The sequence below is a fragment of the Pungitius pungitius genome, chromosome 4 (genome assembly GCF_949316345.1).
Source record: "Pungitius pungitius chromosome 4, fPunPun2.1, whole genome shotgun sequence".
Lineage (NCBI taxonomy): Eukaryota > Metazoa > Chordata > Actinopteri > Perciformes > Gasterosteidae > Pungitius > Pungitius pungitius.
The window spans coordinates 7,308,294-7,326,124 of NC_084903.1; the positions used below are offsets into that span (position 1 = coordinate 7,308,294).

General features: G+C 42.2%; 1 protein-coding gene across 7 annotated transcripts in view; it reads right to left on the bottom strand.

Moving 5' to 3' along the window:
- Nucleotides 1–17,831, bottom strand: part of LOC119225347 (ATP-binding cassette sub-family C member 12-like) — a 34,942-nt gene that overhangs the window by 14,788 nt on the left and 2,323 nt on the right. For 6 of the 7 annotated variants that reach the window (XM_037483151.2, XM_037483167.2, XM_037483159.2 and 3 more), the window contains 19 exons: nt 12,249–12,299; nt 11,786–11,979; nt 11,503–11,649; nt 11,102–11,249; nt 10,783–11,019; nt 10,276–10,449; nt 9,855–10,002; nt 9,483–9,631; nt 9,247–9,354; nt 8,675–8,884; nt 8,528–8,599; nt 6,438–6,562; nt 5,520–5,592; nt 4,989–5,192; nt 4,599–4,733; nt 4,256–4,349; nt 1,880–1,927; nt 1,012–1,104; nt 817–920 (listed from right to left, as the gene is read on the bottom strand). In XM_037483151.2, the coding sequence (XP_037339048.2) occupies nt 817–920; nt 1,012–1,104; nt 1,880–1,927; nt 4,256–4,349; nt 4,599–4,733; nt 4,989–5,192; nt 5,520–5,592; nt 6,438–6,562; nt 8,528–8,599; nt 8,675–8,884; nt 9,247–9,354; nt 9,483–9,631; nt 9,855–10,002; nt 10,276–10,449; nt 10,783–11,019; nt 11,102–11,249; nt 11,503–11,649; nt 11,786–11,979; nt 12,249–12,299 (2,514 nt within the window). Of the gene's footprint in view, nt 1–816; nt 921–1,011; nt 1,105–1,879; nt 1,928–4,255; nt 4,350–4,598; nt 4,734–4,988; nt 5,193–5,519; nt 5,593–6,437; nt 6,563–8,527; nt 8,600–8,674; nt 8,885–9,246; nt 9,355–9,482; nt 9,632–9,854; nt 10,003–10,275; nt 10,450–10,782; nt 11,020–11,101; nt 11,250–11,502; nt 11,650–11,785; nt 11,980–12,248; nt 12,300–17,831 lie in introns of those variants that run through there. The other variant, XM_037483209.2, reaches the window with a different exon arrangement.

A 17,831-nucleotide genomic window follows, 5' to 3' on the forward strand; every position in this document is an offset into this window, starting at 1 on the left:
AAAGCATTTTGTTTCCCTACCATTAAATTAAGCCCCAAGAAAGTCTGTTTTTCTAATGTTTACAATTATCCACTAGAGATGAGTATCGTTTGGGTTTTTCCAGATACTAGTGCTAATATGACACTTTTAAAAACATACCGCACAGTACCTAAACAGTGCCTGAACAATACTTTTTTTTAAACTTAAAATTATGGAAAATATATAAACTCTTAACAGTTTACAGTATACACAGTCACTGTAAGAGCCGGAAGTGTATTTATTACTTCATTGGAATTTTGGGGAAATTAATTTATGCTCTTTGTGCAGGAACTAAAGATATGTAACATATACTGAAAGCATTTGTGTTGGATTGACGCTCCTTGTCTCAATGTATTTAAGTCAAGAAAATTAAGTGAGGTGTCTGCAGCTCAATGACACCGCTACACCCTCCATTTACAACTTGGAACCACCGCCCGACCAGCAGACGGGCAGCCTGCATTGGAAAATGGTGTGTCTCCCATGCTTGAAATATCTCATGTTTAGCCTCCACATTACTTACATTCTGCTCGTCCTGGGTCTTTATTTGTTGTAACTCATGACATGCACTTTACCATATGTAGCCAACCACGGTTAAATCAACACTTTACTGGCAATGTGGATGATTCCATAAGCTAACGCTACTGTTTTTATGTCTACCGAACTTTTCAGTTCAAGGTGCGTTCCAACAACTGTGGTGCAAATTATTTGCGCTGCGAGTATGAGAGCGTTCTGCTCCTATTGTAAGCAGATATGTGTGGAGGGCGGGCAAACTTAGAAGGAAGGAGATTTAGTTCTTACCCCGTCACCCTGCCCCAGCCAGAAGCTCAGCCACCAATTGGTCAAAGCCGTGGATCCAATCATCAGGACGATGCTCAGGAGAGTGAGGAAGCTTACTACATAGCCTGTAGCAGCACGGTCATGTAAGACATCATGTGTGAATTGGTATTATTGCATACAAGTCAATGCATGTGTTTGTGTTGCACACTTTCACACCTCCAGCTGCCTTGCAGTATTGCAGGTAGATTCTCCAGGAGACGGCGCCTTCTGTGGTAACCTCCTTACTGACCAGCTGATCACCAACCGGAGCTTAAGAGAAGAGATCATTGTTGAAATAACGGAGAATGTGGACATATTCTGCGCCTATTTGTTGGCTCACGAATGGGGAGGAAAACGTGAAAATGTAGGACAGATCTTGAGAGAAAAGACGTTCAACATTCTAGCCAGTACTTCTGGTCACTAAATGGACCCTGTGCCTCCTGTGCTGCCAGATTGGATGGAATCAAATACATCTGACATACTTTCAGAAATTAGATATGTATGAGGGGCCGTTTAGGACTTAATTACTGAGACACTCTCACACACACTACTGAGACACTCAACACTCTCACACACATGATGATGGCGCATTGCGCTGTTCACAATCTGCGCTCTTTGCTTCCGCCTTCCGGTGTAACTGAGATGCCTTCCGGTGTAACTGAGATTCTCTCACATTGTATAGTGAGATGCTCTCACATTGTATAGTGAGATTCTCTCACGTTGTATAATGAGATGCTCTCACGCACACTAGTGAGATGGCATGAGTGTCTCAATAGTGTGTGTGAGAGTGTTTCAGTAGTGTGCGTGAGAGTGTCTCAATATAGTGTGTGAGAGTGTCTCAGTAGTGTGTGTGAGAGTGTCTCAATAGTGTGTGTGAGAGTGTCTCAATAGTGTGTGAGAGTGTCTCAGTAGTGTGTGTGAGAGTGTCTCAGTAGTGTGTGTGAGAGTGTCTCAGTAGTTAAGTCCTAAACGGCCCCTCATAGATATGCTACATCCGAACATACAACGACATAAGAGTCATGATTAAAAGGTTTTGCAAACTCACCTCTTGGTCCAGTTGTCAGTATATCATTTTCGCCCACAGTATCAAATGCTGGAAGAGATCAAAGATGTAGGGAGATCAATAAAAAATTAAAAGTCATCTCTATGGTAAAGTAAGTAAATCTGTGTCATCGGGTTTTGAAAGAAAAAGGATTTCTATCACTGAATATTTACGCATTGAAATTATGTATCTGAATGTTTTTCAACGTTAAAATTAGAGCTGCAACTAACGATTATTTTAATAATCGATTCATCTGTCGATTATTTGTTCGATTAATCGATGAATCGGATAAAAAAATAAAAAATGTAAAAACATTAATTTCCAACCCTTTATTGAAAAATAGAACTGACTGTGCACTTCCTAAATATCTTTTGCACTAACAGATTGCTCCTTGAACATCCCTAAGTAAGCAAATAAAATGGACTAACACAAAAAACATACACACATCGCATGATGTATACTTTACAGCAGCCAAATTAAATATATTAGGCACAAAATCATGAATCATTGCCGTGGTGCTCCCGTGCCAGGCCATGTTGCTTTTGCATATCTTACAATGAGACATGTCAACCCTCCCGAATTTCAAAGCCCCTCCCGAAAATATCCCGGACCGACCTTTCTCCTGATTTCCACCCGGACATCAATATTGCTGCACCACCCGTCACTGGGCGCGCTGTTTCAGACCGAACAATAATAAAGGTTACACCTTGAAGTCGAGCGCAGCGATTAGAACGTAAAACTACTGGCGCTGCAAAGAGAACCGCAGCAGCACCCCCCCCCCCCCCCCGTTGCCCGCTAGGACCCGCACCCCCCATTTCAGTGTGAAATATTTAGGTCGCATTGGCTTCTCTTCCTCCGCATGTTTCAGAACAGTAGTACGGGTCTCTCCGATGTTCTGCTGCTCGAGCGCTCAACTTTTTTTCCCCAGCTCTGCACGGCGCGCGCAACTTTCTTTTAAAACTCAAATAGTCGCGCGACACAACGAATCGATAATCAAATTCGTTGCCAACGCTTTTAATAATCGATTCTAATCGATTTCATCGATTCGTTGTTGCAGCCCTAGTTAAAATACTGCAAAAAATTAAACCGCAAATAATTAAAGCGCAAATAATTCAACTGCCAAAAATTCAACCGCAAATAATTCAACCACAACATCCGGGACCTCAAGGAAGAGCAATCGATTCTAGATTCAAGATCAGGAGCGTGCGTCAAGCAAAAGGAGCGAGCACCCAATACAACTTCGGCTTGTTGGCAGCATGGTGACCGGATTGTAACCATGTCAAATAATAACGGGGCTTTAACTCTTCTTTATGCCATCAGTGTGGTTTGTGTCTGTAAGATTCCGTTATAGACAGCTGACATTTGTACATTAACAGACTGTATTGGACATGAACTAAGCGGATGTTAAACAAGAGCTGGAACTGGTTTTTGAACTACTGGTTTGGCTACACGTGCGTGTTTGTTTTCCCCCGACAGCGGCAGATGTGGTCTGTCTCCGTCACTTGTTTCGTCACACATTTGCAAACATATTGCTGAAAATGTTCAAAATGCATCCCATATCCATTGCAGCGATTACGATTGTATAATTGTCACTACGTCACTGCCACGTATAAAGAAATACATAAAAGAACATTTATTAAAAGCACGCCACAACCTGTTCGAACCATGTCGAGCAAAATAACATTATGTCATAGGGCGGCTGCGCTACGCTGTCAGCCAACCGAGCTTGTAGGATGGTCTGCTGATTTGTATACTTGTAATAAAGTTGTATATCGTCAGTGGCAAGAAAATGTTTTGGTTCAGGGTGAACATTATATGTATTTCTCCATACGTGGCAACACCGATGGCATAAAGGAGAGTTAAAGCACCATTATTATTGGACATGGCTACAATCCGGTCACCATGCTGCCGACAAGCCGAAGTTATATTGGGTGCTCGCTCCTTTTGCTTGACGCACGCTCCTGATCTTGAATCTAGAATCGATTGCTCTTCCTTGAGGTCCCGGATGTTATTATTTGCGGTTGAACTATTTGTGGTTGAATTTTTGGCGATTCAATTATTTATTTTTTGCAGTATTTTAACGTTGAAAAACATTCAGATACATAATTTCAATGCGTAAATATTCAGTGATAGAAATTCAATCACCTTTTTCTTTCAAAACCCGATGACACAGATTTACTTCCATACATCTCTATGCTTTAGACAAGACACAGCCAAAAAACACAATGACCGTATGTTAGGACAGTTGAGATTGTGGATTTGTTTGCCACGTCTTCTTCTGGTTTTTAATAAAAATAAACTATGAGGTGATGTCTAGAACGATCCGATAAGATCCATTTAAAATTGTTAAACAAATACATGTTTTCCTGGTTGCCATACCGTAGTTCACTAACCCACTGTTGGCCTGGTCAGTTGGTTCTATGTCCATCACCCGGGCAGCGCCTTGGGGAGACCCTTCCACCTCACTGGGAGTCTGAATAAAAAATAGATAAAGCTGAAAATACTGCTATCTTGACAAGTAGAAAACTGACTTTCAAACTAAAGCGGAGGATGAATTGTAAACTTTGAACAGTAGGTTTCTGCTTCTTATAAACCTTTAACACATTTATAGCTTACGTGTGATCAGTGAGCTGTAAAAAAACAAGGGAGAGGTTTTGCAGCCAATAAAACTTATATCGAAGACATCCCACTACATCAGAGGTCTGAATATTTTGTTTTTTACCTCAGTCTCTCCCATTTGGTAGCTGCTCAGGAGCTTAGCATAGGCTTTATTGGCTCTCATTAGGGTGTGGTGGTTCCCAGCCTCAAGCACTGCGCCATCATCCAAAAGCATAATGTTGTCACAGTATTCCAGGTACTGAGAGACACACAAGGCAGGACAACCATGTCAATGCTCTCAGCACAGGGAGCATAGTTCTCTCCAACACAGTCTAAACAACACATCCCTAACCCTAACCCAAGATATTTGACCTTCTTATGCTGCTGTTTACAATAACATCTACAATTTAGGGGTAAAAAAAGCAAATATCAATTAGAACTGTAACTCTAAAACTGAGCTATTTAGGACTCACTATCTACTAGACTCTATTAACTAGAGAATGAAACCGTCTACCTGGAGCTGGTGTGTAACCAGTATGATGGATTTTCCCTGGAGCTCCTGCTTAATGCATTTCTCAAAGATGTGTTTCCCCACATGGGCATCGACCGCAGAGAGTGGATCATCAAGGAGGAAGATGTCATTATTGGAATAGACCGCTCTGGCCAGACTGATCCTCTGCTTCTGCCCCCCTGACAAATTCAGTCCCCGCTCTCCAATCTGCCAACAAAGCAGCAGAAAGCTGATAAGACCACTGACAACATGGGATATGAAATCTTTCTCTTTTCCCTCTCAGTAAGTTACAATACTACACTTCGAGCTACAAAAACAGCTTGACACGTTTCTCAATTTTGGAAAGGTCAAATTGAAACAGACGTGGGTTTTCAATTCACTTTTAATCGTTTAGTTTTGAACACACCGTTTGTTTACATACTTGGAAAGTACTTTGCACAGTAGATAACAACTTTTTCGTATTATTTAATTGTATCACTGGACATCCAATTTTATTTTCAGTTTCATGAATTGCCTACAGCAGAAAGCCCTTACCTCAGTTTGATCACCATGAGGGAGGATAGTCAGATCAGCTTTGAGGCCGCAGACATCCACAACTCTGTTGTATCTGTAGTCAGAAACCGAGTAAGAGTTAAGAGATGTCAAGAGATTGTATGTGGAAATGCACTTATTGTAAGTCGCTTTGGATAAAAGCGTCAGCTAAATGACATGTCATGTAATGTAATGTAAAGAGACAGTCAGACATAGTGTATTCAAAAAGGCATGTTGAAGATTTAAATATTTCATTCCTCTTATTTGTGAAATAAACAGCTTTTGGGAAAAACAAAAGAGCAGCACAATCAAGGGGAGTGTACAATACATGCCTCAACATTTTTAACTTTTATATCAGTGTGCCTGCACACTTGATCTGCATAAGGAAAGCAAGGTTTCAAAATATTCTTAATGTATTAGTCTGCATATGAACATAAGCAACACTGAAGAAACTTCACAAACTTGATCCCAATCAGCTATTTTTAGTAATAATAATAAAAGTAATTCAATAATATAAAAGTAATTAAACTAAAGAGAAATGCAAAATTCAAAAGTGTTTGTTGCGTCAGTGAAGTCTGCTCGGCTGAAGGCCGGCACGCAGCTTAATACTTTGCACAGCTCAGCAGACTCACTGCTTGTCACTGAGTGGTTTCCTAAACATGACGTCCAGCGTCATGTCCTACATCGCCAGATAAGTGCTGACAGAGATAAGAGTAACTTTCTTCATTCTTTTATGGCCAACATTAGATAGCCGCCCAAGGAAAAACCCTTGAAGCATTGTTAAGATCTGTGTAACTGCAACAACGAGGAACACTGGTAAAACATTAACATCACAAACGCGATCCGTTTAAAGAGACCTTTTCTTTCAATATTCAAAAAGTCTGTTTACTTATAATGTTTGTGGTGTAAGTGATTATATACTTTGATTCGTCAAGAGGTTTTCCCATTGTGACGTTCTCTAGAACAGTCCCATGAAATATCCAGGCCTGCTGGGAAACGTAGGCAAAAGTCCCATCCGCTGTGACTGAGCCATGCAGACGGTGCATCTAAAACATAAAAATGAGAAAACAACTATGTAAAAAGCTGCATGTTACATGGCATCTGTAAGATCTTAGGGCTATTGCACGATTGCAAGATATGGGATTAAGCCGGGATATTCAAGTTATCCTGGATGAATTTAGCTTTGACCTGGTTGCACGAAAGCAGGTTGCATTAAACCCAGCCAAGTAACCACTGCGATTTATTCTTTAAGATACCCTGCTCCAGGGCATACCCATTTTTGAACCACAGTTTGGATGAATAGTCACTGATTTTGAGATGCGCTACAGACGTGAGAGGGTGTTTTGGGACAGATCAGAAGAGATACTCATCAGCCATGCTGCACCCTCCCACACGGTCTGTATGGCACTGCGCTTTTTTTGTTACAAATTTCAACAAGATTGCAGGTAACATGAATTATAGATTACAAAAAAGTTTAGAAAAAATATTTGAGCAGGTCTTGTAAGTAATTTCTACATACCATTTACAAATTTACCAGCCCGCAAAATATTCATATTCATATTTTATCTTGACGCCAAGATCTTTTCTGTCCAGTCATGTTTGTTCTGATAATTAGAATTAGACACAGCTTAGAGATTTGTACATATGGTTGTAAAACATTCTTAGGTTGTAATAAAGGTTAGAAATTAGGCCAAGTCTTTAGGGTAAAGAACATAAATTCCCTCTGCTCACTTTTAAGGCAAAGTAGGCTAAATAAAACATTTTATTTATATAGTAATTTACATGGTAGGCTACTCACTTTACAGAAAAAACAGCACATAAACAGCGCTCAAAACACAAAACCATCATATTAAAAGCAATTAAAACATCAACAACAACTTTCCTAGTAAGTAGATCTTTGCAATTGGTCCGGGATTGTCTGCCTGGCTTTTTCTCTGTTCATGGTTCATACACATTTTGACCGATGAATATCCATGACTTTTCCATGACATTTTGTAAAATCTTGTTGTATATAGGAAAAAGTGAACAAATGTAGTATTTAAATTCACAATGAGAATTCCACACTGTATAAATAAATAAATAAATAAATGTTATATATATATATATCTGTATATATACACAATACCCTAAAAGGTGTTTCATCGTAACACTACAGGAAAAATGTGTTTTTCTGTAAAATTGTTGAAAATTCCTGTAAATTTATGGTTCTCGCACTTTTTTTGAATTAAGTTGTTGCTGCCAGACAGTTGACAGTTATTTTACATGTTTTGAATGTCATTTCAAAAAACAGTAAAATACTCTAGAATAATTAAAGTATTTCTTCCGTAAAAAAAAGGGGAAAAAAATGAATTTGTCATTATTAGCATAATACTTAAATTTGCAGTTGGACTGTTAATTTACAGATAATATCTTCATTTTTACTGAGTTTTGCACATAGTAGTAAGTAGTAGTAAAAAAACAGAAAATTACTGTAAAAATTGGGATTAGGGTTAGGGTTAGTTAGTAATTATCCATAAAAATCCTAATCTTTTAAATATTACATTTACATATTAAATCTATATATAAAATTCCATGACTTTTCCAGGTTTCCACGACCGTACGAAACCTGTTTGTTTAACAACGTTTTTCCTTTTTTTGCATGTTAGATGCTTCACCTCCTGTTTTCATAGCTGCTGCTGTGAGTGAAAACTATGCCGCTCCATTTCTTCATCAGTAAATATGTGATCAATATTGTAGTCTATTTAAGAAAGCTGTGAACGCGCACTTATCCCAGCTATGTTCACTTGGATTGACTTAGCTCCACCTTCTTATCCCGGCAAACGTGTAACCCGACTAAGCCCTGATAGCGACTCACACAAAGTCAAGCTGCGCTTTTTCAGTTGTCCTGGATTTCTTTACTCTTTTGTGTAATAGCCCCCTGGTTTAACCAAAGGGATATAGGGAGTATTAATCTTATGCAACGGTTGTCAAAAATAATTGTAAAAAAGACTAAAGATAAAAGGAGGACCGACCTGTTCCAAAATGCCGGAAATCAGTGATGTCTTTCCACTCCCAACGTTACCACAGATGCCAAGCAGCTTGCCCTTCAGGAAATAAGAACGTTGGGGTTTAACTCTTTCTATAATGCTTCATTGATCCCCACCAGAGGTAAAACACACCTTGGGTAGTGTGAAGGAAATGTTTCTCAAGGTTGGCAGAGTATCTGTCCTCCCATCCTGGGACGTCTCCCCATCATCTGTGATGGTTGGGGAGTCTGGCAGGTTGACGGGTTTATTCCAGGAAAGTGTAGCATTTTCCATCACAACGGCTGAGTCAGTGCCACTGCGCCGGATCAGGTAGGGCTCTGGATTCTGGATCAGCATTATTTTCTGAAATGCATTGCATTGATAAGCAATACGCTCTTTTGTTTTATAAAATAATTTAAGGGGTAATCGTTTCCAAAAAGCTAAAAACTGGCAATCAAGTTGTAGTGATTTCCAAAAATGGAAAAACAAGTGGGAAGTATTAAATATTAGTTTACACAGCAGGTTGTCATTTATTTTAAAACTTTGTAAAAGATATCATGTTAGGCTGCAGATCATGAACTTTGGTGGGGAGGCCATATTTACAGATCATAATGTATCACCATTACAAGGCACCAGTTGGAAGTTCTAAAGGTTGAAAGACATGTTGGATCTTAGTGACGTCACTGCCAAAACAGTGGTGCCGGACAAAAACAGTAAATGTTTACCCTCAGTCGGCTTATTGCAACATTAGCATCGGCCACATGCCTCACAGACAACGGCATCAGAGCCAGGGAGAACCTCATGGAGTTGAAGATGGCGACGGTGGTGAAGGCCTGTTCATATAGAAGAATGACAGTCACACTATAGAACCCTGGTGTTGTTTTTCAGTACATCTCAATCAAGCATGTAGATTATGCATTGGGCATGATGACAAGGTGTGCTGCACTGCTGCAGTACTCACATCAGCCATGTTGAGCTTGAAGCCCAACGAAGTGTGTACAATGAAGGTGACAACGGTGGCGATGATGGGGATGATGCTCGTGAGACTGGAATTGGCGTTTTGGATAAAAAGGAGAGTCTGCAGTTTTTTCTTCTCATTTTTCCGGAAGCCTATAAGCCAGACAGCATCACATGTTTGTGAATTAGCTAACTCTGAAGGAGCACGCTCTAATGGAGGTAAGGGCACTAGATTCCTGTTTTGACTCTGCTGTTAAATTGCTGTGAAAAAAGGTGCACACACACAGTTTCCCTTGAAATTTGCTACACAACTTTATATATACAAAAAAGGACTGTATAACTGATGAACTGATAATTAAGTTTTCTAACTCTGTACCTGCGATCTTCTCTTCAAAGGAATCTTCCCAGGCGTACATCTTGATGAGTTTTATGCTTTTAAGAATTTCATTCATTGTCTGAACACGGCTGCTTTCAATCAATACCTTTTCGTCCCTGAATTTGTTTGTGAGCCTGCCAATAAACATCTGAAAGCAGAATAAAATTATAAGTTTTGTGTCAATTAGAAACGAGCTGCAAAACAGCAACTACAGATACCTCAGTGGTGTCCATGTCAATAGCTGAATTACTTTTAAATAACCCAAGTTGCCTTGGCCTAAACAAAAGATGTGTGTGTCTGTGTGTGTGTGTGTGTATCTTATCTCACATCTATATGGCTCAAGTAAATCTAAAACCATTTATCTCCCAGTGCTCGTGAAAATGTGTGTAATTGATATCTGTGCAGTTTTCAATATACAGACCTGCACCAGGATGAAGATGATGTAGATGCAGACTCCAGCCAGTGCGGTGTAGCTCAGGACGTAGCAAGAATAGACGGCACACACAACAAAGAGCACTGGGTTGGACAGGATGAAGCTCCCTAACACTATGGCCTCAAATAACTTGTGGCCGTTGTTGGTCAAAACATCAATCATCTGAATGAGAGAAAAGGAGGACTGTTATCTACATTAGTCTGCTTTACTGGTGCGATTTGCTCCAACTAATAGTGATAGTAACACAATTACAAAAGCTGTTTTACAACCAAAAGGGTTGTTCATTGTAAATCGGGATGAAAGACAAACTCATGCAAGAAAGAACAAAAAGTCGCAGTTGAGTCAAGTCAGCTGGTTTAATCTTGTTGGAAGACAAAGTGATCAGCTGCTTGTTTCCTCATTACCTTTTCCCAACTGTTTATAATGGTGTATTTGTTTGATATTTTGAGTTTTATCTGGCCGAGAAATTGTCCGGCACCCTATGTCGCACCCTACCTCTCCCGTTGAAATGCTGCTGTGACCCCGCAGGGAGATGACTTTTTGAAAGGCCAACAGAGAGTAGGCTCCCTTCAGCCGGACTGCAGTGCGCAGGTTCACCGCCCACAACAAGGAGATCAGGAAGCCTTTGGAGAACTCTGAGGCGAACAGAGCGAAGGACAGACCCACACCGTATAATACTGTGGACTTCTCTGAGTCCTCGGTATATTTCAGGATCTCATGAACCACAACAGCCTGAAAGGACAGAGCAGTAGGTATCACATTTTAGTGTTAAAAAATAACAATAAATAAAAGATACATCTTTAAATGTAATTACCGGGCCCAGAAACATTGCTGCCATGACAAGGATGCCAATAAAGACTGACAGAATCAGCCTGGTTCTTTGAAATCGAAAGATAACCCGCACCACAGAGGCCATCTTCAGGCCCACCCTTGCCACCTCTTCCCCCCAGAGTCTGTTGAGTCTGTGCACAACACACATCAGCCATATTAAATTATTACTCAGGTAAACCAGGAACTAAACACTCACAGGTTCACTCTCATGAATCATTTCCTACCATTTTCATGAATACATTTTAAGGTAAGAATTTCAGCATAGCCTTAGGTTGAGTCTATAAATATAAGCAATTATCTATGAATATACTGTCCTCTATTTATTGCATCAAATGACAGTACAGAAATGTTGGGTGTGGCCATGAGTCAGCGAGTGTGTTACACCTTTCTCTGCTGCGGTCAGAATCATCAAAAGTAGACAGTTTGAGAGAGCTTGGGTCCAGCCTATTCTTGAACAAGCCCCACATCGTGGGGGTCATCCAGGAAAAGGTTGCAAAGGACAGGAAACCTGCTCGGTCCAGAGGGTGGGACCTAGACATGGAAACATCACCCAATAGGTATGGTTGGTGTGTAAAGTATCTGTTAACACATGTCACCTAACAGTTATTCATTGAGTGAAATACAACACAATCAAAGAGAACAAACAATGTCATCAAACTACACTGACTGAGAAGAAGACCAGCGGATGGGTCTGAGGGTCCGAAGGCTCTGGCTGTATCTTTCAAACAGTGTCGGCCGGGATGTTTCTCTGTGGTTCAAATCGATTTGTTCTGAACCGGTGGCCACTGCTTCTGAACCGGAGGCCACTGCTCCTGAAACGGTGGCCACTGCTCCTGAACCTCTTTGGAAAACATCTTCGGACTGTAGAGTGATAACAGACGGAGTGAAAGTATCAGACATGAAGACAAAGTGGGACAGAGTTGTGACAGATTGTGCGGAGGAGGCGGCGACAGGAAGAGATCCTTTTGTTAATTCTCCAGCAAAAGAGGGCCTCAAAAATTGGATTAAACAAAATTGCATCAATGAAACAGGATGCATTAGTCACAATAGAAGAGGAAAAGATCCTAGGCCGTAAAAGCCACATGAAAGGCCTCAATGGTTCTGGTAGAAACGGTTTGTTCTTAACTTACAAAGGAGACTTCTTGACTGTTGTTCCACGCCATATCTCGACTCATTTTCTCCTGTACCAAGAGAAGCAAACATGCAGCGTCACAATATTACTCGCCGACAAGACCTTTGAGGAAAGAATACTGCTTAAGGCCGTTTTGGCAGCTATTTTTGATTTAGTCTTAGTCTTTAGTTTTTAGATGAAAATGCATGATTTTGTCACATTTAGGAATTTTAATCCTTCTTAGCTTTAATTTAGTTTTCGTCAATTGAAAACACAGAACATTTTAGTCTATCTTTAGTCACATTAAATAGCCATATTAAACTAATTTCTTCCCTTCTCAGGCCCAGGGACCCTCTGTGTTGTGTCTACAACTGCATATGAGTCTAGCTTGCAGTACTTAGGTTGTGCATTAGATATCCCTCCTAGGATAGGTCTATAGCAGAGGTGGGCAAAGGTTTTGACTCGCGGTGTAGTGGCTAAAGTTCCCTTTTTTACGTTAGTCAGATGTTTCTTTGAGTTTATCCATTTTCACCGCGACGGTAGCCGCGGTGAGCTCAAGGCGTGGTACTGTAACTGGTTTAAGCGGCGTCACTCTGGATTTTCCGAGAATAAATGAGCAATGGACTCGACCATGGCTGTTCTGGATGCGGAGGTAAGTGACGACGCCGTAGCCCTTCTCGCTAGCGTCGGAAAAATGGTGCAGTTGGTGCTGACGTTACTGGCCCGAATCCCTCGGGCTTGAGGCACCTCCTGACAGAAAAGCTGGCGAACTGGCTCAAGTCACACAGCCAAGCGAACCACCTGTTCGCCACATCTTCTGGAATCTCTTCGTCCCAGGTAAGCTTCATTTGACAGAGACTCTGGACGAGTGTCTTCGCGAGAAGAATGAACGGCGACAGGAATCCAAGGGGGTCATATATCGAGCTTACGACCGAGAGGATACCCCGTCTTGTTATGGGCATGTTCTTCACGTGGATCCGGAACTTGAAGGAATCTGATTCTATGCACCAGTCCACTCCAAGGGCCCTTTCCATGGGTAGTTCATCTCTGTCCAGGTCTAGATTCTTGATCTCCTTCGCTCGCTCTTGTTCGGGAAGTGATGACAGCACTTCGCGACTGTTGCTTGACCACTTAGTTAAGCGAAATCCTCCACTTTCACAAAGTACAATGAGGTCTTTGGTCAAGGTCGTAGCCTCCTTCTCGCCGGACGTTGAAACCAGGCATCCAGTCATCGACGTAGAAGTGCTCTAGGACTGTAGTTACTGCTTCAGGTGATGAGCTGCCTTTCCCATCCTCTGCCGTCCGTCTTAAAGCGTAGTTGGCACAGCTTGGGCTTGACTTGGCCCCGAACAGGTGAACCACCATCTTGTACTCGTGCAGAGGCTGGCTCAGATCCCCCTGTGGCCACCAAAGGAATCGTAGAAGATCGGAGTCCTCGTCGGGGACTTACTTGATGGTACATCGCTTCGATGTCGGAGATGAGTGCGATGTGTTTGTGTCGAAACCTCGTCAGGACTCCAACCAGACTATTAGTTAGGTCCGGACCCTGCAACAGTTCATCATTCAGTGACTTCCCTTGAAACGAAGCGGCACAATCGAAAACAACCCGCAGCTTTCCCTTTTGTGGATGGACCACGCCCTGATGGGGAATGTACCATACTCTGCCGTCATTGCGGTTGCGCTCGTCTTCAGGAACTTCCACTGCATAGCCTTTGCTCAGCAGGTCCAACATGAAGGTCTTGTAGTCGTCATGGAAGCTGGAGTTTTTGGCGAGTTTCCTTTTCAGGTTTGATGCTCGTTGCTCAGCAACACACTTGTTGCTCGGCATCACCACATTTTTGTTTCTGAGAGGCATCCTGATGCTGTAGTGCCCATTGACTTTCTTGATTGTCTCAGTCACAGACTTCATGAACTGAACGTCTTCTCGCGACATTTCTGACTTCTCTTCACAGGCTTGTTCCGGAAAGTCGTGATTGTATTGCTGCAGTAGCATACTGTCTACACCGCTGACTGAGATGCTGTTGACTGAAGCCCGTTGACTGTAGTGGCCTGACTTGTGGTAATCGTCACCTCTCTTGAGAGGACCATTAACTACCCAACCGAGGGTCGTCTTCACTGCATAAGGCCCATTGTCTTTGCTGTGGATTATCTTCCACGGCTCAATCGCAGAGTGAGCGTTCATTCCGATTAGCATCTCAACACCCGCGTGGATCTGTGGTAGCTGCACTTCTTTCTGCAGGTACGGCCATCTTTCCAAGTCTTTTTCAACAGGAACATTGTCCTTCGTTACGGGTATGTCTGTGTGGGTATAAACATCTGGCAGGCTTATGTACTTGTTCTCTGTCAGACCGCACACTTCTAAATCTGAGAGCACGTAGCAGGAGACAGGCTTCTCCTGGCCCATAGTATGGAGTAGCACTTGAGTCTTCTTACCATGGACGCCAAGCTGTCTGATCAATCTTTCGGAGCAAAATGTAGCAGAACTTCCTGAGTCCATGAATGCGTACGTTTCTATTGTCGTGTTGCTCCTCTTGGATTTGATGCGCACAGGCACGATGGACAGGATACAGTTGCTGCCTCCGGCCCCGGTGACTGCCGTGACTTCACTCTTGGCTAACGCATCTTCTCGTGGGGTTGAGTGTCCACTGGTAGAGCTTTGACCTCTCCCAGGCCTGGTTTTCTCTTGGTCGGTGCTCTCGTCCCTTTTACTATGAAGCAGGCTTGTGTGTTTCTTGCTGCAGAATTCACACTTATCACTTGTAGCAAAGCCAGTGGTTCTTTTAGGTCCGCCCCTCTTGGCAGGTCTAAAGCTTGACTTGCCCTTTTCGTTTACTTCGAAGGACTCTTTCACATCACCGAACAGTGGGTCTGAAGCTATCTTTGCTTGTCTGTTGATGAATTTCACGAGATCTAAGAACCTTGCCCTTCTTCCTTCCCTTTCCTGTATGTCAAACGCTATGACTCTCCACCTTTCGCGAAGTCTGAAGGGAAATTTTGAGATGACAATCCGAAGATTACTTGAGCTGTTCATCTCCTCAAGGTATTCCATGCTCTTCATGACATTGTTGCAACCAGTGAGAAAGATGGAGAAGCTGTGAAGTGACTTTGCATCTTCTGCTTTGATCTGAGGCCAGTTGATAGCCTTGTCCGCGTAGGCCGCAGCTATTTTGTGTTCATTGCCAAAGTGATGGCTCAAGAGCTTTCTTGCTTCCATGTAGCCTTGTTGTGCGCTCATATGTTGGCAGCTTCTCACGAGTTCTTTTGGTTCGCCGCTGGTGAATTGTTCAAGATAGTATAAGCGGTCTTCATCATTGTCTGTGCGACTGTGAATGATGTGCTCAAATGCCCTCATGAACGGCAGGAACTCGAAAGGATCGCCACTGAATACAGGGACTTCTCGTTGAGGTAGGTTGGCTAGTCTCTGTTGTGTGACTAACATCTCGGTGATATCCTTCTGGTTCAATATCACTTTTTCTGGTTCAACTTCCCTTCCATAGCAACTTGCACTTGTGTTATTGTCGCGTTCCTTACTCTTTTGCACATACAACGTGTGTCTAGTTGGACTGTGAGATGCATCGTTGTCCTGGATAACTCGAAAACTGCTGGTCGACTTTGGTTTGACATCTGGAGCATGATGTTTGACGATTGCTGCTGTAGGCACGTTCTTGCTAAGGTAAGAATTCATACCATCGTCGTCCGAGTTTTCGTTATCGAAAGCTTCCAGAGCTTGTAGCTTTGCTGTGGACTCTGCGATAGCCGTTTCGATGTCTAGCTCCTCCATTCGAGCCTCCAGCTGAATCTTCTTGGCTTTCATCTGTGCTTCTTCCAACTGCAGTGCCCGTTTCTTTGTAAACGCGGCTGCGCGTGCGAGTAGGGCTGCACGATTAGCTTCCTCTATCCTACGCAGAGACGAAGCATGAGAGGACGCTTTGGATGACATTGAGTGTCTACTGCATACACTACGTGCTGTGACTGAACTATATTTTTCGTGTACGGCAGAAGCACTGTCATCTGGATCCACATCTTCGACGACAGACTCGGCTTGCTGTGTCGTCGCGTCATTTCTTGCAGCTTGTTTGTTAGTGGCGTTGGCGTGCCGTTTTGCGTTAATTATCCACTGCTCCAATTTAACCAGAAAGTTCTCATGCTTTGAGCGGTTTGGGTCACTCCAATACTGCTGGTCGGCCTTTCTTTCATCATCAGTTTGCTAACTACATTATTTACTTCAATAAACTCATTCAGGAATTTTGAGTAATCACTAAGATGATCCTTTTCCACCAGAAGTGCATTGGACTAGATTTTCACGAGATTTTCTATTTGTTCTGCTTTGGAGACAAGGCGTGCTAACACACGTTTCCTAAGTTTCATCTGTGTATCAAGTTTCTCTTCTAAGGCCTTTGTGGTCAACTTGATCCTTCTTTTCGTGTTTAGCTCGACGTTACCCTCCATCTTAGTTTCTTCATCAGACATTTCAGCGGGATACTAGCGCTACGACAGTCTCTTATAGCAAGCTCTTGCAAACTTCTGAAATCAAGATTAACAGTCCTTTAACCTCAAAGCACGTTGATGGCTTCCAAAGATGAGATTTCAGAGCCGTATTTATTTCCAGAATTTACGGAGAGCTTCTTACGGGCTAATATGACTGGCGAGCAATAGCACTTGTAGCAAAATGTCCTGTGTGGCTAGTGGCAATGGCTCGGCCACGTTGACTACGTTGGCAAAACTATCCGTATTTCGCCGTAACTAGCAAGGTCTGCTGGCTATAGCTTATCCGTTCATTCAGTTTCGTTCAGTTTACTCAACCATCATCGTTGAAGTTGTCTGGAAATCCGGTAGGGTGCACGGCGTTGTCGCTCCAGCTGGCTCACTCGTCAACTCATGTCCCGCGCGGCGTGTATTCCCTCGGCTTCAGATGATCTTGTCTCGCTCTCGGCGATCGTTTTCTACTTAATGTAGTGGCTAAAGTTCCCTTTTTCACGTTAGTCAGATGTTTCTTTTCGTTTAACCACTCCACAACGGAAAGAACGAGTCTACGCGTGTTTATGGGTTGAACAACGGTAGAAAACGGTGTGTTCGCTCCGTTTGCTTTACTGAAAGGCTTTGACCAGCATAACATTACACAGGGTTTCTTACGTCATAAAAGGTGCGCGCACTCGCGCAGCTCCAATGTATCAAAACAAAGCATGCACACCACACATGCATCAACCAACATGCATATTTACATATCCATTTTTTGTAATCATACTTATAATGTAATAAATCATCATAGAACATAAATCAAAATGATCATAATTTAAACCTAAATTATAACGTGGAAAATGGCACTAACACGCGGGCTTCAATGGGTTCTAAATTTTGACAGAGGGGCCAGGAACAAATGGATGTGAAAATCCTTACATGAAAGGATTTGGCTTTTAACAAGTAGCAAAGCATTTATTTGAAAGGAAGTATAACAAATATGCAAGCGTGTAAAGCTCCGCCAACTTCATGAGAACCGGGGAAACTAAACTTAACACTTGTTGTCTTTGTCTGTTTACTCGTTACACTTTTGACATAGCCAACAGAAACTTCATGGTCTTTTATTGTTTTCACTGGGAAATTG